This window comes from Apis florea, unplaced genomic scaffold, assembly GCF_048593485.1.
Source record: "Apis florea isolate Af1SG1 unplaced genomic scaffold, ASM4859348v1 contig_2293_pilon, whole genome shotgun sequence".
NCBI classification, from domain to species: domain Eukaryota; kingdom Metazoa; phylum Arthropoda; class Insecta; order Hymenoptera; family Apidae; genus Apis; species Apis florea.
The window spans coordinates 1,762,526-1,788,700 of NW_028256554.1; the positions used below are offsets into that span (position 1 = coordinate 1,762,526).

At 43.2% G+C, this 26,175-nt stretch overlaps 1 protein-coding gene across 1 annotated transcript; it reads right to left on the reverse strand.

Moving 5' to 3' along the window:
- Positions 1-1,422: 1,422 nt before the first annotated feature.
- Positions 1,423-25,146, reverse strand: LOC100870565 (UDP-glycosyltransferase UGT5). The gene is made up of 3 exons (XM_003690015.4): positions 23,837-25,146; positions 18,162-18,381; positions 1,423-4,206 (listed from the first exon to the last, which is right to left on the reverse strand). Exons 1-3 carry the CDS (start codon positions 24,942-24,944, stop codon positions 3,885-3,887), a joined length of 1,650 nt encoding a protein of 549 aa, XP_003690063.2. The 5' UTR covers positions 24,945-25,146; the 3' UTR covers positions 1,423-3,884.
- Between the last annotated feature and the right edge of the window lie 1,029 nt (positions 25,147-26,175).

Sequence of the window (26,175 nt, forward strand, 5' to 3'; positions counted from 1 at the left end):
AGGAGGAAATAAATGTTTAAACTGGAACGAGACCGGGAAGGAATTACATTTAAATTAGATTACGAGTTCCGTAAATATTAGAATTCTAGCCACCGTACGAGCCACCGCTGTAATACGAAATATGAATGAGACGTCGCAACTCTCTCGATCGGACGTTGTTGTTATTATTATTATTATTATTATCATCATCATCATCGTCGTCGTCGTCATCCACCCACGTTCGAAGCGTGGGAAAACGGTTTTTGCTTCCGGTTAATTTCGTTGATACGAGGATAATTTGCGGCGGAACGCACGTATCTCCTCCAGTTTAATTAGCTTAATTAAATCCGGATTCCTGCTAAATCTTGCGCGATCCCGCAAACCCGCACACATCGCTTGACCCCAAAATCAACGAATGAAAGAATGCGTTTGAAGCCGCGGTGCGGTGCGACTCGGGCCCCCGCTAAAATATATGTACGTACCGTGTATGCAGGTTTCTCCCGGTTTTGCCCGGGAGAACGAGAAACGTGGATCGACGTCGAGCGCATTCGGACGCTCGGTTTCTTTTCTTTTTTTTTTTTTTTCCAAGGATAGGAACGTGTTCATTGGAACGTGGTTGGAAATTTTTTTTAAAAATGGCGCCGCCCAAAGTCGCACGCATCTCGCGAATTTTTATTATTCGCCAACCATTTCTCTCTCCCGCTGTTGAACATCGATGCTCGTGAATATCGCTCGTGGATAGAAGGGAGGGGGTGAGAAAAGAAACATTGAATCGAAATGGATGGAACAGTTTTCTCGTGAAATTCCACCAGATATTAAATTTCGAATTATTTATCGGTTGAAAGTTTAAGTCGCGCTATATCGAGACGATAATAATTTCGTTACGATATTTTTTTTTTTTGTTCTTCTTGTTTTTCTTTCTTTTCTTTTCTTTTTTTTCTTACAATTCTTCTGGAACGCAAATCGAGCAGAGAATCGAATCGAAGGAAGAGACAGACGAATCCTTTTCCATTCGACTTGCCATTACGGATATAATCCGTGGAAGAGAGAGCATCCACCCACCTCCCTGGAGGATGAGCGGAGAAGGAAGAAGGAAAGGGGCGGTTTCCCGTTCATGATTCAATCAGCCAAGTTAAAGCGAGCGCGAAATGACGCGGCGTAAACTCGGGGTAAGCCCCCTTTTCATCCCCTCGAACGCATCATTCGGAACGCACACCGCCCTTTCTTCGAATTCCATTCATACGGGGAGCATAACGCTCCCCGTTTCAATGCTCCTCGACCGAGGCGGAGAATGTTCCGCTAAAGCGTTCCGCGTATCGCGTCTCTACCACCATAGACGAGCCAACGTTCAACGTTCAAACAGGAATTTTATCCCTGGGAATAACAACATATACTGTGCTTATAATGGAAACAAACAAATCTAGCGAGTAAGAAATTGGCGTATTAAAATTTCTCCAATATTTATTTATTACGAGATCGATCGATTTCATTACATTTGAAAGTTTCTAAAAGAGAAATCGGACATTTTTCTTTTCTTTTCTTTCTTTACCATTACGATAGAAGAAAACGATCGTAATTTTTATTTCGAAGTGGAATCTTCCTCTTATCCCAGATCGAAGATCGTCTTAACCGATCGAGATGTTGCGTTTCGAGGCCGGGATACAAGTTGAAAAAATATTTCCTGTGACAACACGGCGTGGCCGGCAATCCCGCTTTTCCGTGTATCTCGAACGAGGGGTAATGGGTTTTTGAACTCGGCGAGCAACGATGGAGGAGGAGGGGAGGGACATCGGGGCTAACGATATTTCTCAGTTACTCGGCCTGTATTTTTACAAAAAATATCTCACCGGTGAGGATCGCTTAAAGACGCAATTTAATCGGGAACTTTACATTCCATTACGCCAGCGAAAAAGTACACCGGTACGACTACGACTTTTTTTTCCCCCTCTAGTTCCTCTCTTTTTCTTCCTCCTCCTCCTCCTCTTCTTCTTCTTCTTCTTCTTCTTCCTCCTCCTCTCCTTCTCGAATCGCTTTTTAAAACGCGTCCGTCCAAAGAGAGAGAGATAGAGAGAGAGAGAGACGAGAAGTTTGCAAGGAAACTTCCCCCTTTGAAACGGATACCTCCAACGCATCCTCGGCTTCCTCTCTGTTTCTCTCTCTCCTCTCCTGTCTCCATCGGTAAATATCGTCGCAGAGTGAAGCTACCGGCCGAGTTTTCCCTCCCTCTCAAATTTTTCGAAAAACAACGACGATCACCGCTCCTTTGAATTCCAGAAGCAAGGGGAATTTTTATTTTTTACGCGCGAGAACCAAGTTTCTCGATTCTCTCGATCGTCGCTTTCTCGACTCGTAAAAGCTTGGAACGGAACATCGAATAAGGGAAGGAAGGGGAGGGGAAAAAAGGAAAAACGAGAATCGGAGGAGAGAACCGCAACGACCGAGAAAATCCTTCCGTCCTTCTCTTCCACAGCCCGTCCCAAACGACAAACCGAAGTTGGTCACTGCCGAGTAATCCGCGCGCTGCGTGTTCCACGCTCTCCCGTGGAATAATGTTTCGCGGACGCATTTTGCGGCGTAAACTTTGTCAGGTAAATATTTGACGCAATCTGGCGCAAGCACGAAACAATCCGTTGAAACGGGATCCGGCTGCGACCACGGAACTCCGTTCTCTGATGCATTAGGTGCTCTCCCAGGGCCGGCCACTTCAATGCCTCGAGGGGGGGGGGGGGATCTGAATCGAAGCGAGTAGAGCAGGTAGACGGAGAGAATTCGTTGGAAATATATCGTATCATCCCATCGCAATATTTCTCGAGTGGCGACGAAACTCGAGAAATCGATCGAATCGAGCCTCCCCTCCCTCCATATTCTTTTAAAGATTAATCGTTCGTGATGGCAATAATATCGAAACAAGTTTTATCTCGTCGAGGGAATCTCGACGGATCCACCCCGCGCGTTTCTATCTATCTTTATCCATGCGAAAATCCATGTGGAACGAGGGTGTAACCGGCGAAGGAAAAACGGAGACGCGAACGAAACGAGGGGCGAACATCCGATCCTCGTTTAATCCACCGATGTTGGACGCGATCCATCTTTGTTGTCGTCGTCGTCGTCGTCGTCGTCGAGCTAGTTTTCTTTTTCTTCTCCAACCGTCTTCGTTCCAAACGGTACACCGTCGATTCCGTGTTATCTGTGAACGCGGCTCCACAACCAATGCAGCCGCCTCCTTGTCGCGGTAAAGCCTCGTTGTTCCCTTTTGCCGTTGTTGCGGGAACCGAAGCCAGTTGACGCAGTCGGTGATTCGGCCACCTGGGAAATACCGGGTAATGCCCGCAAAGCTCTCCTCCTTTCTCCAAAGTTGCTCTCCTCTCCTTTTTTTCGCAACGCTGTCGTCTTCTCCCTTTCCAGCGCTGTCTCTTTCTCCTTCCTTTCTTGTAAAGAAGTTGGACGAGCGGGAGGGAGCATCCGCGAAAATTGGCCAGACTTGCGGGGTCTGTCGGGCAGCGTAATCGGAATTACGAACACGCGCCGCCTCCAGACGTTGATGATTTAATTTATCGGGCGAGCGAGCGTTGAAAAAGGCTCCGTGATTGGCTTATTATCCAAACAATACTCGAGGTCGAAATTCGCCTCGAATAGAAGGAGGAGGAGGAGGAGCTAGTCGTTCCGAACGAACGACTCGCTAGTTTTCCGAAAAACTGGAGAGAATCTTGGGTAAAAAAAAAAAAAAGAAAAGAAAAGGAAGAAATAAAAGGAAGGAAAAGAATATTTGCACGATTGTTTTTCTTCTATTCCATTCGTATACTCTCGCGTTCGTATAGTCTCGTATACGTGCTTTACAAACACCATCCATCATCGTATCCATCTCGCGAGATGCGTCTCCTCGCATTATTCATTATTCCAAGACTTCAATCTCTCTTCTTAGAGAGAAGGCTCGCTCGTCTTTTACCACCACTACCACCCACGTTCCCCGATCTCGAAAGAACGCAGGCAAACGCGTATTTTGCCACCCTGTATTGGGCGTAAAGGGCGAGCAAAGAGAGCAGTAGGAGGACGGCGTGCACGTCGGCGAGGTAACGTTCGTGCCAGGGCATGGTTACCGCCTCGCTTCTCACGTACGGCAAACCGTTCCCACGTGCCACGTACTCGACCCACCATATCGCTGTCTCCAGGGGGCTGGCCGGCCGATCCTTAAAAGCTTTCGAGAGCCTCTTGGCGTTCTCTCGATACCTGCAACACAACCAGAAGAATTTCGTCCACAATCGTGTAATAAATAATAGAGTATAATAAACGAATAAGCAAACGAACAAAGCTCAAATAAACGACGAAGGGATAACCAACTCGAGGCTCGTGTCCCTCGTGACACGCTCTCTCACCCGTATCGGACACTTGCTTGCTTTTCCATTTACCGTCGAGTCATCGCGTTCGTTTTTTTCTTCTTTTTTTTCCATTTTTTCTATCCTCGACTCGAGCCACCCCAGAACACAAACCCTCCTCCTCCTCCTCCCCCCCGTTATACATATATATTCGATGAATAATTCATGCGATACACCTCGATCGATCCCGCCACTCGATACATCGCGGGGAGTACGGGAAAAAGATGCCTCGGGATACTTTGTAAATGTCTGCCGAGAGAAAGAGAGAGAGAGAGAGAGCTTTTTAACGGCGCGTTTATCGTTCGCCCAGAGAACGAGGAGGAAACGAGGAGGAGGAAAATGCACCGGTCCTCTCGAATCCATCCGTACAGTTGCCGCCGCGCCACGTTGGCGAGAGGACTCGTGTCGGAAACAGAAGCGTGCGGAGAAAAAAAAGGGGAGAAAAAAGTTGGGGGGAAGAAGGGCAGAGGACAAGGGCAGAGGAACGCGCGACGAATGGGCGAGGAGAGGAGGGGAGAGAGGTTGTGTCCGCCTCGACGACCTGGACGGAGCACACAATTTGCCAATCGGTACTCTCCATTATTCGTGTTTACAGCTGCGGGCCGCGAATCAACCCCTCCTCCTCCCCCCCCCTCCTGTTATTTGCCTCGGTCAAATTCAGTCGCAGCCCCGCGGTGGTTTTGAATTAACCATCAATTTTAAGCGCGTTCGACGTCGCCGCCCGCGCGCCACGGCGGCGGGGGAGGGAGGAGAGAGGAGGACACAGACGGTGTTTTCGAGGGTGTCGGACAGACGTAGCGCCAAGGGAATTAATTTATCGTGACGCGAAGGGGGGGGGGGGAAGGGTGGAAAAAGGAGAAACGCGCGCACACAGCTGTTTGGCAGCTCGCGCGCCGTTTAATTCGACAGGGACACGATAATCGAAGATCGATGACTCGCCGTCGGCTCGATGTCACTTCCTTCCCCTTGCTCCACATATATCCCCCCCATAATACCGTCAGGAGCCATTAAAGATGTATCGCTCGCAATATCTCGAATCTGATTATCGCTCGATTCCGGGGATATCCGCTATTTCCGCCAGGTTGCATTCCTCCATGTATCGACGAGAGAATTACTTGGAGGAAAGAGAGAGAGAGAGAGAGAAGGGGGATAAAAGAAAGAAGTCGAAGAAAGAGAGAAAAAGAAGAAGAAAATTTGACGACAGCTTTGTTTTCGAGAAAATCGAAACATATCCGGATGCATTCATAAATATTTATAAACAATATTAATATCGAACGGATAGATTTTAAAAATTCGATTTAAAAATCCTTCGTTCGTTTTTATTGCATTTTGTGTACAATATATATATATATATAACATTATGAAATTTTATATATCGTTTTATCACTTTTCTCTTGCTTCGTTGCGCGTAAATAACTCGATTCATTTTGACGATAGGAAAAGAATATATCTATGTATATATAAATTTTAACAATCGTTTATCGTTACGATAAACCTCGTAATTATTTATTTCCATCTTTTCAAGGATCCATTTATTCAAACGCAAGATGGCAAACGATAACGCGTCAATTCATCAACGCGGGGAAGAAAAATTATATAGAGTGTTATAAACGTACCCTCCTGCCTTTGACTCGTAAAAACTCGAAAGAAAATATACAACGCGAATGTGCTGCTCGAACAAATGCAAGACATTTTGCTCCGCAACCGATCATCATATCCCTCCTTCTCATCGAACGAGGTTTATCGGGGAAATTATTTAGCCGGGAGAAAGTCGGAAGGCAGATGTCGCGAAAGTTGCACTTTGCAACCGTCCCCGTATCTCCGGGGGATCGTAATTCCCGCGATATCTCGGATCGTTCTCGACCCCCGACACGTTACGAACCAACTTACTTTCCGACTTGTAACGTTATCAAAAGGGGGGAGGCCTCGTGGCGGAGAGGCCTCGAAACTCCGCGCGCCCGCACAACTCATCCGCCCGCCACCAGAATTACTCGGTTCGAGGATTCTAATTGCGGGGCGGTGGGGGGAAAGAATGATGCTCCAACGGAAGGAGAACGCGGGTGAATTACTCGATTCTACTCCATTCGTGTGGGATATGCGAAATTCGCTCGAAATTCGAACATTTCATCGCGAACATTTATCGTAAATTCGTAAATAATACACGATTGTTTGTCGAAACGAAAATCCTTCTGTTCTCTCCCGCTTTGATTTCCCGTTACCTCTCCGGGGTTATGCGGTATAAAATAAAAATAAACGCGGATGATATAACACGCTTTGGTTACTCTCAGCCAAGTAGTTTTGTTACTCGACTCGTTTTATACACGGAGTTAGAAATGATCTAATTTATTTCTAATCTGGGGGGAGAAGATTGGGAAGGAAAGTTTAGATTCTCCCTTTTTTTTTCTCTCTCTCCTAGATAGATATTATTAGACAGAACCGAGGAGAAGATTAAGGAGGGTGGGCGTATAGGGCGAAATAACGAGGGCGCGGAATTAAGAGATGATATTTGGGGAACAAGAATTAACAAACTGGGAAGTAAAAAAAAAAAGGGGGAAAAAAAATTGTCCGTTAGCAGCGGCAAGCGTTACAGTCTAATTAACCGTGTACAAACCGTGGAAAAGGGGTAGAAACGCGTGCAAAGGTAAAAAAGGATGTTTATTTCATCCGGCTTTACCAACGTATTCGCCGATGTGACTAGAGCGAAAATAGGTGCGAAAATAGGATGAAACAGGGATTGCTCGACCACCAGGTGGAAAAAAAATGTGTATGCGAAAAGAGTATAGTGCGAGATAATAAACGAGAGCATAGTAGATTATCCATTTATCTTTACCATCCGTGCAAATTCTTTGGAAACAATAATCGCGAATAATTGCGTTCACGATCTCGCCATCTATCTAGATCTGCAAATTCTTTCGATACCAACGAATTAATCGAAGCATCCAACGTCGTCCAACGTTCGTAATTCCGTCCATCCGATCGATGGATGAGAGTAATTTCGAAATTTTTCATCCTCATCTCGCTGAATCCGATTCGAACCCTTTGGAAAGGACGACAAGTTACGAATAATAATTGCGTGTTATCGTCGTTTTCGCGAAAAAGGAAGCGAAGAGTCACAAATTTTTGAAAAAGTTCGTTGGCCCCTCTTTAACCTTAGTTCGTCTCGTTAAATCTGCAAATTCTTTGGAGGAAACGAATGCGCGAATAATCGCGCGATTAAAAATTATTGGCGAAAGGTTAGGACTCGACGATCCTGAATGAAAAGTAAAGGAAACGAAAGTAATTTCCCGGCAATCCAGGATTTTTCAAACTTGTCCTTCGCCCCTCCTCGTGGAGGAAATTCGGAGGGGGGCCGCCGCGAGAAAAGTAATTTTCGTCCCCTCGTAATTCCTTCGAAGTTACTTTACGATTCTCGGCCACCCTGCGCCGCCACAGCCATCGGTTCTCTGCCTTCCCTCATTCTCTCCTTCTCCTTGCCAACTTACTTCCCGACTTGTAACGTTATCGCGGCGAGCCGGCAAGCTTGCTCTCCCTCTCGAACGGCCAATTAGCCGGCGTAACCGAACTCGCGCACGTACACTTATCTTCCGCCGCATTATTCAGGATTCTCGCGGCCCCGTCTTCTAAATTATAACCCATAAATTTCGGATCGCGTTACAAATCGCGTTCCGTCGTGAAATCTCCGAGATGAGAGGACGAGGAGATCGAGCAAGATTCTTCACCGATTCTGGCACGCGTTTCTTTCTTTCTTTTTCTCCATCTGCATACGAAAGATTCGAAAAAGTGGAATCTTCGTATAGTGGAAGGGAAGAGAGAATGATCGAGGAAAATTCGTTCGGTTCTCGTTGACAGTTCGTTGCCGTTGAGATATCTATTTCTAATTTTGCACATAAATTATCCGTTACAACGGTAATTAACTTATTTCGGAGGGGGGGGAGAAAAAAAGGCATGGAATATTGGCTGCCATCGAAGATAAGCTCAACTGAGCTTTTAAAGCGGCAATTTGCTTCACTTGTATCTATATTATCTATATTTAAGAAGATTGCCAATCGACGTAATAACAAGAGAATTACACGTAATTATATTATACAAACATTTACTAATGTAACAATAATAAAATGTAGGATACACGAGTGGAAGGGTTAACGTACCAAGGAACGCTATGCAATGATAATAGCGCGCCGCAGAAGAACGACGACACGATTTTCTCGTTAACCAGGATTCGAGTCGATCGAATCCATCGTCTGTACGATCGAGAATTCGAAAATTCGGATTTCCTCCGCTCGCTCGCTCGAATAATCGGCGCGTTATCTCGGCCGCAAAACTGTGTAACACGCGCACGGGACGTTTAAACGAAACGGCGGCGCATGGCCTACGGCCGGCCGACTAATTGGGCCAGAAACAGAAAACTCCGACACCGGGTATGTTTCATTCGCACCTGACACAAACAACGTTTAAATCCTCAATTACAGTCGCTCGCGCGTTACGCGACGGGATATCGCGTTTGACATACGCGCCCGTTAATTTTCGAACGCGCGGTTTCTCTGGCAATGAGCGGCCGAACCGTGCGCGAATATATGTATATATACGTATATATCACCTGGACTGGACCGTTTCCCTAAAAAAAAAATCCTCTTTCCCTAACGATTCGAATAATCTTACTTGCAATCGAAGGTACAAAAAAATTTCCTATAAACGTAACATTTTGTAAATAATTATTCGCGCGAAATTTTTCTACATTTTAATTGTTGAATGAATCGTTGTCCTTGTGAAAAGTTTGTTGTTAAATAAATTAGTTGCGATTTATTCTTTTTTTCACTTTCCCGTTGCGCGCATTCGAAATTCCCTCAAGAAGATACAAAATAATGTATAAATGAAATCGCATTGCTCGATCCTTTTTTCCTCCCCTTCTTACAACGATGCGCGTAAAATTTTTAATAAATAATTATTCGCACGAAGTTTTTCTATATTTCAATTGTTGATCTCGAGAAAAGATCCTCCTTCGATCCGAACGAATAATCTTACTTGCGTGCATTCGAAGGTACGAAATAAATGGGATCGTAGATAATAATGAAATTGCTCGATCTCTTTCCTACAACGCGAACGATACACGTTACAACATTTTGTCCTTGTGAAAAGTTCGTTGTTGAATAAATTAGTTGCGATCTCTTCCTTTTTCTCGAAAAGAAAAAAAAAAATCCTCTTTTCTTAACCCGTTCCCTCGAAAATACAAAGAAAATGGGATCGTAGATAATAATGAAATCGCGTAGCTCGATCTTTTTCCTTCCCCCTCTTATAACGATGCGCGTAAAATTTTGTAAATAATTATTCGCGCGAAACTTTTCTATATTTTAGTTGTTGAAACAATTGTGAAAAGATCGTTGTTGAATAAATTACTCGTGATCTCTTCTTTTCTCTCTCTCTCTCTCTCTCTCTCGAAAAAAGAAAAAAAGAGATGATCGCATTACAAAGCGTGGAAGAAAAGAGAGGGGAAAAAAGGGGGGAGGGGGAGAAGGAGAGGGAGTTCCGGATCCACGCTTAGACGCGTACTTATCGCTGCGAGAAGAAGAAAGAACGGGAGAAAGGAGTGCAGCATCCGGTGAAATGGCCTCGCAAGGCCTCTCTCAGCTCCGATCCAATTAGATTTTTAATAAAAGTTTACCCATCCCGTTACTCTGTCCCGTGGGTCACGTTCCGGTTTACGTCCCTATGGGCCGAGAAAAAGATTAACCGGTTCCCACGGTAACCGGCCCTTTTCGTTACCCATCCACCGGACGCGGCTCACGGCCGCAGGCGTGCTCAAACGTTTGTTCAAACCTGTCTCTCTCCTATTCGACGAGGATACGGAAATCCTTAATTTCCTACGCGGAAAAACTCGCCTTTCTTCCACTCTGTACATACATGTGTATATATATATATATATACACGGTTCATCGATTCGAAAATTGATTGCAAATATTTGGGCGACCCCGTTTCTCGCATTGGATCTATTTGCGCTGCGAGGGAGGGAGGGGAGGGGGTAACTTAGTGGCCGATTTATCCACCGATTGCCGACCAATCGAGGAACATTCGTGTTCGAGTAATTCAAACATTCGGTTCCTCTTTCTAATTATCATGGTAATTGATTATCGATCGATATCTCTATAAATCGCTTGCGGTATATCGGTATAGCGTTGTCGCAACGTTAATAATCCGCCAGCTTTTACGTGATCGCGAGGGATTTACAAGAAACAACCCGGGAAACGGATGGGGAAGAGGAAAGAGAGAGGAAGAAAGGTCGTTTCTGCGCGTATAATTTGGTGGTGAAAATGGGAAAGGAATCTGATTGCACGAGCGCAGGATGTGTAATTTCGCGAATCGAAGCTGTTGGTTTGGAGGCTTCGTACCGCCTCTTCTCCTCGTTTTAAGTAAACGAGACCGCAAGGAGGAGTCTCTTGACCGACCGGTTGAACGGCGAACCGGAAGAACGATCCCCCGAAGACGTGTTCCGGCCCGATTACTCTTTCAAATAAGTATTTCGAGTTCGAAAGGTGGGCGGGACCGTTGGCAAGCGGCGCAAATGCATAAAGTTGCGGCTGTCCAGGGCAACGATTCTAAATTATCGCGTGCTGGCGGGGCAATGTACGTAAAATCTACGTATTCGTACTTCGCTATCGAAATTCCTTGGCAGATTTCGGGCAATAACAGCGGTGAAATAGTCGAGGGCGAAACTTGCTCTGGAAATATATATATATGTATATATTCTGTGGAATATGAAAAAATATATGTGTACATATATCTTTCGTATTAATTTTCTCGAAAAATCGTCCTCCTCCCGATATTTTCGATTCAAGTGATATTTCTATCTTTGTGCATCCAGTCGAATTTCGTCCGTTGGAGCAACAAAAACATCAACGATCGTATGCAAATGCAGCGAAAAGGGGAGGAACATTTCGTTACAAATTAATTAAAACAACACCCGGATCATTTACATTTCGCCTTTAACGCAGATCCACGTCTTTCGATCCACGACTTCTCCCCAGAGTCTCGGCTCAACATACCTGTTATAACTTGGTAAAATCAAACTTGCGACTGAAATTCACCCCGTCATCTTCAAGCGAGATGATTAAAGCGAGAATCGAAACTTTCCTGTTTTTCTCGGTCGATTTCCTCGGAACGGTAATAACACGCGTGTCGATAATTAGGCATACCTAACCTAACCTAACCTAAACTATCTGTAACAAATATGCTAAGCAAGACTTACATAGATCAGTAGTATTTTTTTAAACGAAAGAAAATTGAAAGAAACTTTTTTCCGTCAACCAAAAACCTAACCGTTAAAAATATGATAAAAGCACGAGATCTTAAAAACCCTCTAATTACCTCACCGACTTTTCAGATTCACGGATAAAAGAGTTCGGATAAAAATTCTATCACGAGATTATACCACGAATCAAATAAAGAAAATTGATCTTCCGTTAGAAAAAACTTTTCTATCCAAAAATATAACATACAACACAACATAAATATATAAGATAAATTTTATCTGCATCTCGATCCCTTGATCAGTGAAAGTCTATGTATCTTTTTACTTACTTATTTTATTTTATACACACACATTTAAGCAGAAATTAAACGGAAACATTGTAACAAATGAATAGCGACACACGAGTGCAACGGTAAACCAGTCGCCCGTAATTGATCCTTCTTCCCTCGCGACGATCGATTAAGATCCCAATGCAGAAAACTTTCGTCCCTTGAATATCGTGCGTTCATCCTCCATCGACATCCCCTTCTACATACGCATTCATCTTGGAATGAAAATGAAACGCCCTGTATCGATGCATGCGCGTGTATATAAAACACCCGATCCCGTTTCCCAGAGGCTTCTTCTTCCTCCCCTCCGGTCGGGTGCTAGACGGCGGTTGGGAAAATCCAATCGCTTCCCGACGATATACGTCTTTGTAACTCGATAAGTCGCCCGAGTAAGGGGAGAGAGGGGAGGGAGCGGGATGGTCTCTCTCGATGGAAGAAAATTTCGACGTCCACGAGGAACGACAGTGGGTGAAAAGGAGGGGGATGTGTGATAAAACCAGATCTAAATCCGGAAATCTTATCCTTCCTCCCTCCCTTGTTGGATGTTTCGACGCTTTGTTCCGAGAGAGAGAGAGAGAGGTGTATATAGCGAGGCATACGTGATTCTCGCGTCCTCGAAAAATTCCCCTCCCTTCCCTTCCCGCCCAAGGACTTGCGCGACTTGATAATAAATCGCGAGGGGAAACGAAAAATCTGGAAACTCTAAGGCCGAGGCCGATAAGATAAATAAACGAAGAGAGAGAGAGAGAGAGAGAGAGAGAGAGAGAGAGAGAGAGAGGATATATAAACAAATAAACAAACGATGTAAAAAACAATGCAAATAAACGAGATAATAATAATGCATCCACGATGCTTGTTTTATAAGTTTATGAGTATATCGCGTATATCGATGCGCGCGTATCAATGAATAAACATATATGCAATTTTGTGCGCGGAGAGAGAGAGAGAGAGGAGAGAGAGAGAGAGAGAGAAGGAAAAGGAAAAGATACGCGTTATATCTGGATGGAAAAGTACATTTTACGAAAGGGAGGAAAATTGCGGTTCCACGAAGGAGGAATGAAAAAAAAAAAAAAAAGAAAAGAGGATAAAATTCGTAATACGCTTGGAGAAGAAAAGTTGTTCGTTTGACATCGAGCCGAATACAGTTTAATCTCGCTCGATTCTCGTGGCAACGCTACTACTCTTTCTCTCTCTCTCTCTCTCCCTTCTCTCTTCTCGCGTTGGTGAAATGGTCGAGAACACGAATTTCGGTAAAGCACGTTCATTCAACGAGATAAATCCCGTTTGGTTGAATGAGACGAGAAGGAGAAGAAGAAAGGACGGGTGGAGATAGAGAGAGAGAGAGAGAGAGAAACTGAGAGTAGAATTGAATCCGTCTCGGAAGTTTCGATTATTATAAGATCAAAGGCGACTCTCGAGATTACCCCCCTCCTCCTTGTATACATGGAGCTTAATAAGTCGTTTGAACAGCGTTAGAAAACGCGGCGAAGAAAGCGGGAAGGCATTCGTTGGAAACGGGGGTGACCGTACGAAAGAGAAACTCGGAAACGAGATCAAAGTCTTACAGAGTCTTTTCGGGGTATCCTCTTGAAGATTTTCGATACGTTTCAAGCCGGCGAGAGAAAGCTTCGCCTTCTTAATGAGAAATTTCCCATTCCCACGTTTTATAGATGGATCGGCAATGCATTAAATATAGGAAACCGAATCTCGTTCAAAGGGGCCACGTACGATCCAATTATCAATTATTATCGAAACGACGTTCGAATCATTATTGAGAGAGAGAGAGAGAGAGAGAGAGAGAGAGAGAGAGAGAGAGAGAGAGAGCAAGTATAAAGATGTTAGGTTGACGGTGGTGGTGAACGTCTGTATTAGGACGGTTTCTAAATGCGGCTTTCATGTACATCGAGCCGAATGCATTATTCAAACACTTGTACCCGTACACGTAACTTAAATAATGAAATTCAGCGGATCCGTGAAAGCCGGCTTTTTGCCCCGCGACTATAACTCCACAACGGAATATATTCCTGGTAAATGTAATACCAGCAGACGCGAAAATTCCATTTGCAAATAAGCAAGTTTTTAATCCGACGCGTGGTCATCCGAGGGGGGAAACGACATCGAACTTTGCGCCTAAATCGAGTTAACTTATCGAGGTACTCTACAAGCGTGTGCGCTTGAAAATTCTCGTTTCCAACCACGCCAATTTCTTCCAAATTCCCTTCCCGAAAAAAACAAAGAGATTACGAGTCCAATTCTCTCCACAACCTTCTCTCGAAAGTCGTCCACGATATCCTCTTCGGCACCGCGAATAAGATCTTGGAGGAATCTGCAACCGGTCCTCCATTTTAAGAAGCATCGATCAGAGGTTTCGGCGAGGCTGCGTTCTACTGCTCCCCAACGTTCGCCCCATTCATCAAAGGGGTCCCCGGCAAGCGTCCAATTACTTTCTCGTCCCACGCGGGGACGTTCCACGCGTCATTACGCAGCGTCTCCTCCGACCTTGCGTTCATTTCCACTCCTTTCTCCACTCCTCTTCCCCTATATATATATATATCCCCTATATTTTCCGTCTTTTCCATCGCTTTTCCATCCACCCCTCTTCCCTCTCCGGCCATTACTTCGTCCCTTACGAGCGAACAGGTGCGGCCAAGCACTGTCGTCGAAGCCGCAGAAACGAAGGTATCCTCCTCCTTCTTCTGCCGCGCGAGGAATAAGAATCTCCTCTGCCTCTCGAAAAATAAATCCAGCTAGGGGATGTCCCGGAAAACGAGCGCACGGGGGCGAATGGAATTTTCGTGAAACTGAAGCGAAAGGGTTAAGGAGGAGAATAAGAAGGGGGGCAATAAAGGCGTGAGAGAGAGAGAGAGCAGAGTGAACGGGCTGAAAAGATGGGTGGAAAAAAGCGGAGAGGACGAGAGTATGGAAGAAAGGAAAAGATCAGAGGAGAGGGAAGGAGAGGGAGAATGGAGCTAAGTTGACGACGGAGCTGCACTATGTTATCCCTGAGCCGTAACCGAAGAAGAAGGAGGAGGAGGGGAACAGGGGCGTGCCTTCTCGTACCTCCTTACAAACTGTCGAAACTTTGACTACCACCCTCCATCCCACCATCCTTCCGACTACTGGCTCCTTGTGTGGCAACTTGTTCGCCTCGCCGAGCACACGCACACGTACTTCTACTTCTACTGTAGGTGTGCACGACGGTATCCACGAATCATGTCTACGAGAAATTCTCCTAGTCAGGACGAATTCGATAGTACCGTTTAATATCATCCCCCAAACTTGCTTCATCAACGGAAGAAACCGGAGCGAGGTATGGTGGCAGCTGGTGACGCGTGATTAAATACGAGTTCGCGGCGCGTACGTTCTCTTCTTCGGAGCAGAGAAAATGGAAAATTAACGTAACGCTAATTATACACGCGAAAAAAAGAAAAACCTTCGATCATAGATACGAGGGAGTAGGAAAGAAGAAGGTGCGAAGAAGGTGTGTATATGTGATAATAATTGGTCGTGTCACCTGGAAGAACGGTTGGAATGTCTCCAGGGCTCGATAAATTCGACGAAATTTCCACGACGTTTATTGTCCAACCGTGAGAGCATGGAATCGTTACGATCGTACAGTTAGTGCCGTGCAAGTACAAGCTGAATATGATCGTCTTGAAGGCGGGGAGGGTAGGGAGGAGTAGCCGTGTACGCCGTTTGATCTCCACCGAAATGGCTGTGACTCCAAGTTGGCTTACAAGCGAAATCATGCGCGGGCAAGTTTGGGGATTGAATGACCACTTGGCGTCGCCTCGTGGGATCCAAAAGGAGAAACTGGAGATCGAACGAGCGGCAGCACGTCGTTCGTGACACGGGTCACGAACTCTCTCTCTCTCTCTCTCTCTGTCTCGTTCCTCTCTTCCCTCTCGAGAAGTCGCGAACGATAATATAACTTTGGTTATAACGTTTTAAGATCGCATCGATCAACCAGAGTACCAAAGGATGACGGTTTGCGGCCGAGGAACGGAATCTATGGAGGCCACACTGTCCGACACTGTCCTACCCTGGAATTTCGCGATCTCGATCGGGCCATTATTGGGCGTTTAACCGACCCCCTCCTCCCCCTCCTCCCATAACCTATCTCTTTCATCGTTCCTATCGGAGGCTATCGTCCAACCATTATGGCGTTTATCCGCGACGACTTTCTTATACTTGGCCAACTCGTGTAGTTGGCCAGAACGAAGGCAAGAAACCAGGGCCCATAAATCAAGGAAAAGTGGTGATTACGCGGGCGAAACGGCAGCACGCCACGACAACAAGCACGCCCAGGCTAACACTGTTTCCAAATCGGTTGGTTAATTTTATATCACTCGCATGCATGAGACGTTGCGCTCGACGATTGCGCGGCGGCACGCGAGCCACGTTCCCGATCTCGCCGCGTTTACCTTGCCTCTGTCCTTGCGCGACAGCAGTATGCTCGATCCGCCAACGATCGAATCGTTGCGAAAATTTTCCAATTTTCCACACGGAATAATAGCGCGTGGTGAAGCAACGCCTCCTCAACGCCCGTTGACAGCAACCCGTTCAAATTCTCGCCGAATCCGACGAATCGATTGTCGCGATCGAGACGGACGATTACACACGCCTCCCCTTCCTGTATTTCGATCACGTAACACGGACGACGATCGTGCAAATCGTGCGATCATCCAATTACGCGGCTCTATTTATTAATTAATATTCAAGGCGTGGAGTAGAGGGGGAGGGGAGGGGGGGATACAATCGCATTGTCACGGACAACGAGCATCCTCTGTTCCAACCCTCCCTCCCCTCCTTTCCGTTCAAGACGGCCAGCTCGTAAATCCAACCCTGTCGTAATTACCAGGACACAGTAGTAGTACGGGGTCCGTTGATCGCGATGCTGCCAACGCTTTCATATCCGGTGCTGATTTATTAAGCCGCTTTCATCCTTCGAGACTCGCGTGCCGGGCCATCGTAATTAAATCGTGGTTCGCCATTCCAGAAATTGGCCAACGCGCGTTTCCATTCTCCCCTCCCTCCCTTCAATTTTCTCTCTTCCACTTCTTCCTCTTCTTCTTCCTCTTCTTCTTCTTCTTCTTCTTCTTCTTCTGTGTCGGTTACGATATCGTTACGATTACGAGTAAATACGAGCTGGATTTACTATTCCATCATCAGTGGGGAAAGGGAAAATGCGCGGAGGCAAAACGCAAGGGTTATCCCATTTCCGTTTCGTTTCGTTTCATTTTCTGCGGGTCTCGCAGCGGGCGAAAAAAATCGAAAACGGAGGTGCACGAGTTTTCAAAGATTCAACGGGCAACGAGCAATTATTCGGCGTCGCGTGCTCGTGACGCGCGTAAACGCAATCGCCCTCCCCGCGTGCGGTTAACAAGTTATCCGGCCGCCCATTGAATAATGTAGAATTTAATTTCGTCCCGGGTTTCCCCCGGTCGTCGTCATCGAGCCACCGGCGTTGATTCGCGCCGTGAAACATTTAGCGGCCGTGAAATTTCCCATGCGACCGACCGCCGCTATACCGGCCGTAGTATTTGTCGATGGACCGAGGAGAACAGGAGCGCGCTCTTTCCGCGATTCGTGCCTCGAATTTAGGGAGCGAAGAAAGGGAAGGAAGAGGGGGAAGAAAGGGGAAAAGGGCGAATGTCCGGCCGTTCGAAGATGGAAGGGAAAAAGGAGAGGTGCAGAGCGTGGGTGGGGAAGAGACAAGGGTGGAAGAGGGTACGTGGAAAAACGCCAGTTTACGGATTAACGGGGGTGTTGCAACGACGATGCACTCGCCGGATATCCAAGCGCCCGGACAGCTCGTGAGATATTCAACGGACCGAATATCCGGCCAGATTATACGATTTTCCTTTTTTGTCACCGTGTCCCCTCCCTTCCCCCTCTCCCTACTTTTTGTCTCTTTCGCCTCGATTTCTCTCTCTCTCTCTCTCTCTCTCTCGCGCTCGCTCGCTCGCTCGCTCGCCCTCCTTCTCTCCTTTTTGCGCGCGAGCATCGATGCATCGACAGCGATAATCGTGAGCGGACACGAGACGACGTATGTAATTGGCACGGTGGATCACGGTGGACGTGACACGTGAAGAATTTACGCTTTAAATAACCACGGAAGGGATTTTAAATTCGCGATCGGGACGCGAGAAATGTACGCTTACTTCTTATTTTCGTTTCTTTCTTTCTTCCTTTTCTTTTTGCTATAAATAGGATCGGCAGAGAAGAGAAACGTACCTGGTGTTATTGAATATTTGATCCACGGCGTCTCTCAGCTTTTCCTCGGTGAAATCGTTGAATTCCAGGATTATAGCGACGCCTCTAGTTTGAGCCGCAGCAACGTTCGAATATTGATCACCGTAGAAAGGCATGAGTATCATCGGTACCCCGCTCTGAACACCTTCCGTCAAACCGAGGAGGCCACCGTGGCCGAAGTAACACTTGACGTTCGGATGATCTGTGAAACGAGGCAAAAAATTTAAAATCAAGAAAAAAAAAAAAAAAAAAAAAAAGGAAATCGTTTCTCGTTTCTTGTTACACATACTTCTCGTTCGCGAATGAGAACGAGTCAGAGATGATCCGAACGAAGATCGAACGTAATGGATTTTTTCGGCAGAAACCATAATAAAAGGGGAGAGGCAAAGGAGGGGGCCGTAAAAAAAAACCTCTCGCGAAAAATATAAATCCAAACCTCGTGAAATACCTCGTGAAAAATTCTTGTCGCCCGCGTTTATCGCGAGGAATCACCCTGTTCGACGCTTCCAACGTCTCTCCGCGCTAGGAGATCCCTCTACCTCCCTCCTCCTCCTCCTCCTCCTCCTCCTCTAGGGCATCGATCCTAATGTCAAATTCCATTACCACGCGCCGCCACCTTTTTCTCGCCCTCCGGCAATCCCCACCCCCTCTCGATTTGGATACAGATGTACAGACGAGGTGTGTAGAGGAGTTACACGCCTCGGCGTGGGGGGAGGGAGGGCGAAGGTTGAAGGAGAGCAGAAACCTCTCGAGAGGTTTCGTCGCATCGGCGCGCGTCGATACGTGACAGTGGGATATCTATCGCGCTGAATTTTTGCTGGCAACATCGAGGGAGAAGGTAGGGAGAAGGGAAGGGAATCCGGAGAGGAGAGAAATCGGTGGGGCGTACGCGCGATTTGCTTCGAGATTTCCGTCACCCCGCGAGATACATTTTTACGACGTCCTTCCCTTCCCCCCCCCCTTCCCGTAACGAGAAAATAACGCGGCGGTATTTCCTCGACTCGATGCTTACACCGTTCTTTTATGAGCGTCGGTAAGCCCACCCCTCGCGAGAATTGATATTTGGTCGTCTATGGGCAGAGGCGGTCGTAAGACGAAAGTAATGAGAGTAGCGAGCTGTTTCTTCTGGGATCGTAAGTTATGCAAGTCTGGAAAATTGCTTCTCTGTATCTCTAAAAAAAAAAAAAAGAAAGAAAGAAAGAAAGAAAAGGGAAAAGGAGAATGAAATTAGACGTTGGACGATAATTCGAAAGGTCGCGATTCCAAAAAGGAAAGAGATAAAGGTTGTTCTTTAAATACCAAAAATATTACACACGTAAGCGTCGCGATCCAATTTATTTCGAAACGATTTCAATCCTCTTCCCTTTCTCCTTTCTTTTTCTTTTTTAAATTCATCGATAATTAATCGAATCGTCTTCTTCGAATATAAATCAACCAGACGAGTCGAATCGGAAATGTATATATATATATATATACATCATCGTATCATCTGGAAGCATCGAGTTAGCATTACAACCGCCAACCGACTTAATCCAATAGGATCGTAAAACCGGAAAAGAAAGGTGTACCCCCCATTTCTTAATGGATACCGGGAGAGTGGGACACCCGATAGAACGATTCCGCTCTTTTATTCCTTACGGTAATGTAATCTATCGTTTCGTCCCTTCCGTTACACGGTTAAATACGATACTCGAGGGCATTGCGTGTCAACACCGGTACAAGCAACCCGGTACCATCGATATCGTTGCTTCTAAAGTCAATTACATTAGCGAGTTCCACGCGAATTGACAAGATCGATCGCAAACGCGACGCGTGGGATCGTATGCGCGTTTGCGTATGTGTATCGTGTGTTCCGGATTCTGTTTACGCGGACGCGATCTTCCCCGAGTAAACCGCTCTTGAAAGGATAAAACAGTAGGTAAGTAAACTACTCGGCGATACGCGCGAGTTTGCCGCGCGAGAATCTATATAGTTAAATTTAAGTCCAGAGCGCCCGATAATCTATAATCTATATTGTTTAACAAAATTGTTGAAAATTATCGGTAGGAATAAAAGGAAACAAGAATGCGATCAAACAAATACGGATTAAACGGGTATAGATAAGTTTTTCTTTTTTTTTTTTTTTTTTTTTTCTTTTTTTCTTTTGGTCTATTTGTTCGTTTATTTCTCGCGATTTTTTTAACACGTTTCACAACGAGGCGCACTTTTTCGACGTCTATACAAGTTGTTCGACTCAATTTGTTTGTTACGTTGTTACGTTATCAATGGCTTGCATTTAGTTTATCACACTAAGTGCCCAAATTATTATTGTTATCGTTTGAATAATTTTGTGAAATTATCGTTAATTTTTGTTTGACGAATTTGCTTTTTTTTTTTTTATATATAGAGACTTATTATGAAAAATAATATTTTTAAATAACAGTATTATGTAGCCTCTTCCCGGTCATCCAATTTAAAGTATGATTTTAAAAATATAAACATATGTATAACCATCGGTAATTCAAGCCGCCGGACGCGGAGAAAATTGGAGGTGTGGATTTAGCGCCGGTGATACAAAACGCGAAAATGCGTCATCGCGTGCGCACTTTTAAAGCGTGCGTGTAAATGATAGAGAAACGTAAGCCGCAGATCTTATCGAGATCACGAAGAACGGGGGACGGGCGCGGAAAGAAGACGAGGGGGGAAGATACACCGGTCACGAAGCTGGATAATAAAATTAAGCCGATCGATTCCAGCCTCCTCGGGTTACCCAGCCAGAGTTCTAGCTTGGATTATCTTGACCATCGAGGCTGTTCTGCGATTCGTGTTACGCGATCCTTCGAGCCGTCGAAAAATTCGACCGTCGTTTTTTCAACACTTATCGTTTCCCGTTTAAGAACGATAATACTTAGAAAGTAGCTTCGAGATTCGAGAAGCTTTCGAGGAAATCGTCGATTATCATTCCTATAGAGCTCTACTTCGCGATACGTAGAGTGCATTATATCATTAGATCGTTTCATTTTATTACTCATGAAGCTTATGAAAGAGATTGAAAAATAGTAGCGCAAACAAGAAGTTATATCTAGTTATGCAATATCTCGCAATACGATGACATAAGTGTTTATATGTTGATGAATGAATAGGCATACAGGAAGAAAAATCATACGAAAAGGGAAATCATGATGATTATGTACATTTGTAAATGAAGATTTTTGTTTTTTTTTTTTTTTTCCATTTGTCAATGAAACACGATCGAAGTAAATATGTATTAAAACGTTTCGTAATCGTTGTCCTGTGTACGCGTCGTTCTTTTCGAGATAAAACGAACGATTTCGAAGATTCGAACAAATGCAAAAAATTTTACACAAAAATATCAAACGATTCGTATTAGAAAATGTAAAAATCTCGCTTCTTTCCAACTATATATATATATATACCGTGTAAATATTTCGTGCACGGTAATCGAATAAGAATCGATGCAACTAAACGTTAATCGGATTAGCGTCCAATTCAAATTACAGACTATATAGTTGCGGCGTATAAGATAGCGTATAAGACGGCGTAGAAAGCGACAGAAACAATGCGAGGTCTATTTCACCGGAGATTTTAACGGTGATTTATGTTGCCAGCAGGTCGTTAGCGAGTTGCTAATTAAAGTCATTTCGCTCGACAGCGGCTGAGAGCTGCGAAACTACTTACTGTCAGAGTTCCCGTGGTCCCGCGTCTCGTCCTTGGCCGAGCAACTCGTCGAAAGAACATCCTTGCCATGACCGACCGAGTATTCGAGATTGTCTCGCGCTTAAACCATCGTGGTTCCACGCGAAGAGGTTAGTTAACCTATTTCCGCCACGACGATTACCATTTTGTCAACGTCGAATCCGGTCAACGTTGCGTGTTGTCAAAAAAGCGTTAAACTCGACTCGACCCGAACACTCGAAGATTTCAAACGATCAAGATACAGTCGGATAATAGTAGTAAAACGTTTTACGAGGAATCACGTTGCGACGAGATGTTAACATCTTCGTGTTCGGTGACGATGTTTATTCAAATTTTCTCTTTTTTCATTCGAGTTTTTATTATTGTATTGCTTTTTACTATCGGTGTTAAGAGAAAATAGAATATTTTAGTTAACACTTTCGTACGACACCAACGTTTGGTTTGCAACATGTCTTAACTCGAGTCAACAAATCGTGCGGAGAGCATCGCGATGATGTCACAAGATCGAAAAATAATTCGTAACGAGACGTGCACGGCGATTATACGGCGATAGATATCAAACGCGATATATAGACATCACAATGACGAGATAGATATCATTTTGAACGGATCGAAAGCTTCTCGACTATGCAAACCGTTTTGAAACTTTGAAAACTATTTGACGTTCGGCTTCATGGGCCGGAATCGCAAATATCGACCGAGCCGAAATCCGCTTTCGATATTTCGCTGCGATTTCCACCAAGACCGTGTCGTTTCGATTAGTTCGATGGAACCGGCGGAATTTCAATCTCGATTTCGAGATTTCTCGGCTCGTGTCGCCAGCCGGATAATAGATCGTATCGAACCAAGATGTGTGAATCGAATGAAAATCGTAGTAGTAGTAGTAGTAGTAGTAGTAGTAAAAAAAAAAAAAAAATTCATTAAACGAAGAAGGAAAAATCTGTTTCAAGTTTCTGTGATTAGAACAAGTATAAATTATACATTATTATACGTATGAATTGATTAATAACTTATTGCAAATCTTATCTTCAAATGAATAATTAATGATTTCTTAATATGAAATATGCATAAAAAAATAAAGTGACTTTACAATTCTTCAAATCAGATTCATTAGATGATCATTTATGTACATATAACAAATTAAGTGAACAAAGATTAAGTATTTAAAACGTTTAATATAGCATATTTTATATAGCATATTATATTTAATATAGCATAACATTATGAAACGCATAAAATTATATCTCGTTATTATCTTAATTATTATAATTATTATATTCGTGGCAATATTTATGAATAAATTGGAGGAAAAAATGATAGATACATAAATTTGATAAGAAACAGATATACGTGAATAATTTAAATTCGATTTGTTCAATTTTAAATGAAAAACGTATCGATTATTGAGTATTATTACAGTAGAGGCAAAACTTTTAGAAGCTTTATCTTATAACGAGATAACCTATCACGTACCTATAAATGCCTCTTTTATATGGAAATAAAGAAAAAAGCAAATAAAGATTCTCTTCGAGAATAGAAGTTAACGATACAATTCGATGAAATAAATTCGACAAAAGAAGCAAAGGATAAGTATTTATAAAATATTTTTTTAAATACTCTCGTTTACAAACAGAGACACGATAAATGAATATAGATATAATTGTTTTTTTTTTTTTTTTTTTTTTTTTTTTTTTTTTACGTGTGAAATCGAAAAGAAATGTATCGATAAAACGCGATTACGATTCTCGATAAAACGAATATCGTGTATCAAATACAACCCATTACTTTCACATGTAACATAGATGTCATCGAGATACCGGAGGCATCGAGTTTTTGCTCTATATAATTGCAACGATAGATCACCTACTATACCTATCACTTCCAAATATCGTAATATAACATAAGATCTCGATCTCGCAATTATTTCAAAACAATGAGAGAGATAAATGTCGTTAACTCACTTAATATGTCGTACTGAGGCAGCCATTTCTGGACCATGACGTTACCAGGTAATTCCGGAATGTCATCCTGTTCCCATTTCCAAATCACTTTTCTAGGAATGGAACGAAACACTTTGATCAATATATTCAATTTATTCTTCGGCATCGTAGACATTTTGATCATCGAGCCGAGATTGAAATACAAAACACCCTCGTGAGCCTCGTCGAGAAACTTGGCTATGTTCCGTGGCAAAGGTTTTCTTTTCGATTCAATGTGAATTCCGCCCACTTCGATGGTATTCGGCGGATACGAGATGCCACCTTGAAGGGTGTAATGCGTGTTAATGAAAAAAAGGGACGTGTTCTTGTTTATCGTTATCACATTCGGAATATCCGGGCCGTAAATTTCTTCAACTATAGATTGATCCTTCCAATGGAAAAATGTGTAATATAGCGCGGTTGAGACATAAAACGATAACGTGTTCATCGTTCGATGAAAAAGATTCATCGGTTTTGGAATCGAGGTCAATACCATAGGTATGAAACTGGCTTCGTTGTGAAGTCTCAAATTATGTATAGCCCACGGCATTGGCTGATGGGTAGATATATCTATGAAGGGCACGTTCAATTTGTGCACAAGGCCCATGAAACAATTAGTATTGAAATTCTCTATCAGCACCAAGTCGAACTTTTCCCCATTTTCGCCCAGTTCCTTTACAGCTGGATGCCTTAAATTTTCACAGGCTATGGAATTCATGTTGTACAACATGTATATATTCATAAAATATTTATATATATAAATCGTCTGTTCAAATTCTTTCAAATCGACAACGTTTACAAACACGTCACTCTCATTATTCACCAAACTGATATCCTTGTAAGTGGGAAGATGTTCGTTCTTCTCGGTCCTCGGAAAATAAGAAATCACCGTTAACTCGTTGCCTCGACGTGCTAACTCTTCGATGAGAGGTTTGAATACGAAGAAATGGCTCTTGCCCATATGAGGAAAGATTGCCAGAATTTTCAGCCGGCTCTTTTCAGACGAGGTAGAATTATTAGCATTTGAACACCATAATAGATTTATCGCGAGGATAAGCAAAAAGATGATTCGAGCTTGATTAATCCTCATAGTTAGATGTTCACAGTTCGACGACGCTAGATATACTGGCTTTCTTCCTCTTTAGAAGATATGTATGTGGTAACAAAAACAAACAAGTATTAGTGTATACGTGTAGTTCGTCATTGGATTTGTTACTTCATTTGTCATGTTTCGTATATTCGATCGTTTGTAATTTCCCGAAATTAAGTGAAATAAAAATAGCCTCTTGCACGCCCTTGGCAATAGGAAAAGGACAAATTATAAAGAAACAAGTGTACATACATAACGCAGACAGAACTATTAGAGATATATATACGACAAAAATAACACTCGCCGTAAGCTACGACCAATCTAAAGCAATGAACGTGAACAAAGCGTCATCGCTATCGTCACGATAGAATCGAAATATATCTGTGTCGTGATTTTATAAGTCGTAAATAACACAGTGAAAGACAATTGGTAAGAAAGTATTTATAAGACAGACATATATATATATATATATATATATATATGTATATATAAGACATAGACATATATATATATGTATATATATATATTTTGAGGTTATATATTGATATTTCACAATCTTATTTCACGATCCATCGAAAAATTTTTAGGAGATATTGCTTCTCGATATTGTTCCGTCAATATTTCCTTTGAACTCTTCAAAAGTTGAAATTCTTATTGATCCTGGATTCTAATAATAGAATCAACGTATTTTTTTTTTGTACATATTGATCATTCCTACATATTACAATGATTATTCATCCTGTCATTTATACAGTTCTTTAATTGATCAATTGATTACATCATAATAATCTGAATGATGATAAAACGACACTTATAGACAGAAATTTAACATTAGCTTTTGAGAAAGAAAAATTATCTTAAAGAAAATTTTTTTCAATATTTTGCATGCGTATCATTCATGGTACAATTTATCGCATTTTCGATTAAAAATAAAAATTAAAAATGAATAAATTATATAACGAGATTATGAAAAATTATACGCGAATTATACATGATAAAAATTTAATGATTAAAATTAATAAAACGAAATATCACAATTAATTATAATACTATATTTGTGATAACAATTTTATCATATCTTCAATGATACAAATAAATAAGTTATATAACGAAATGATAATCATTTTATGTAACATGATTTGAAATTTAAGTAAAGTTAATCTATATTCGCATTTACTTACAATATGAACTGATATTATTAATCAACTGATACTATTGGTGCAAATTCACG

Excerpts from the sequence above, each read along its gene's own strand:
- LOC100870565 (XM_003690015.4), bottom strand. The coding sequence starts at position 24,944 with ATGAGGATTAATCAAGCTCGAATCATCTTTTTGCTTATCCTCGCGATA. Across the intron at positions 18,382-23,836 it reads GCCTCAGTACGACATATTAA|ATCATCCGAACGTCAAGTGT; the intron begins GTGAGTTAACGA and ends CTCGTTTCACAG. Across the intron at positions 4,207-18,161 it reads CAAATATTCAATAACACCAG|GTATCGAGAGAACGCCAAGA; the intron begins GTACGTTTCTCT and ends GTTGTGTTGCAG.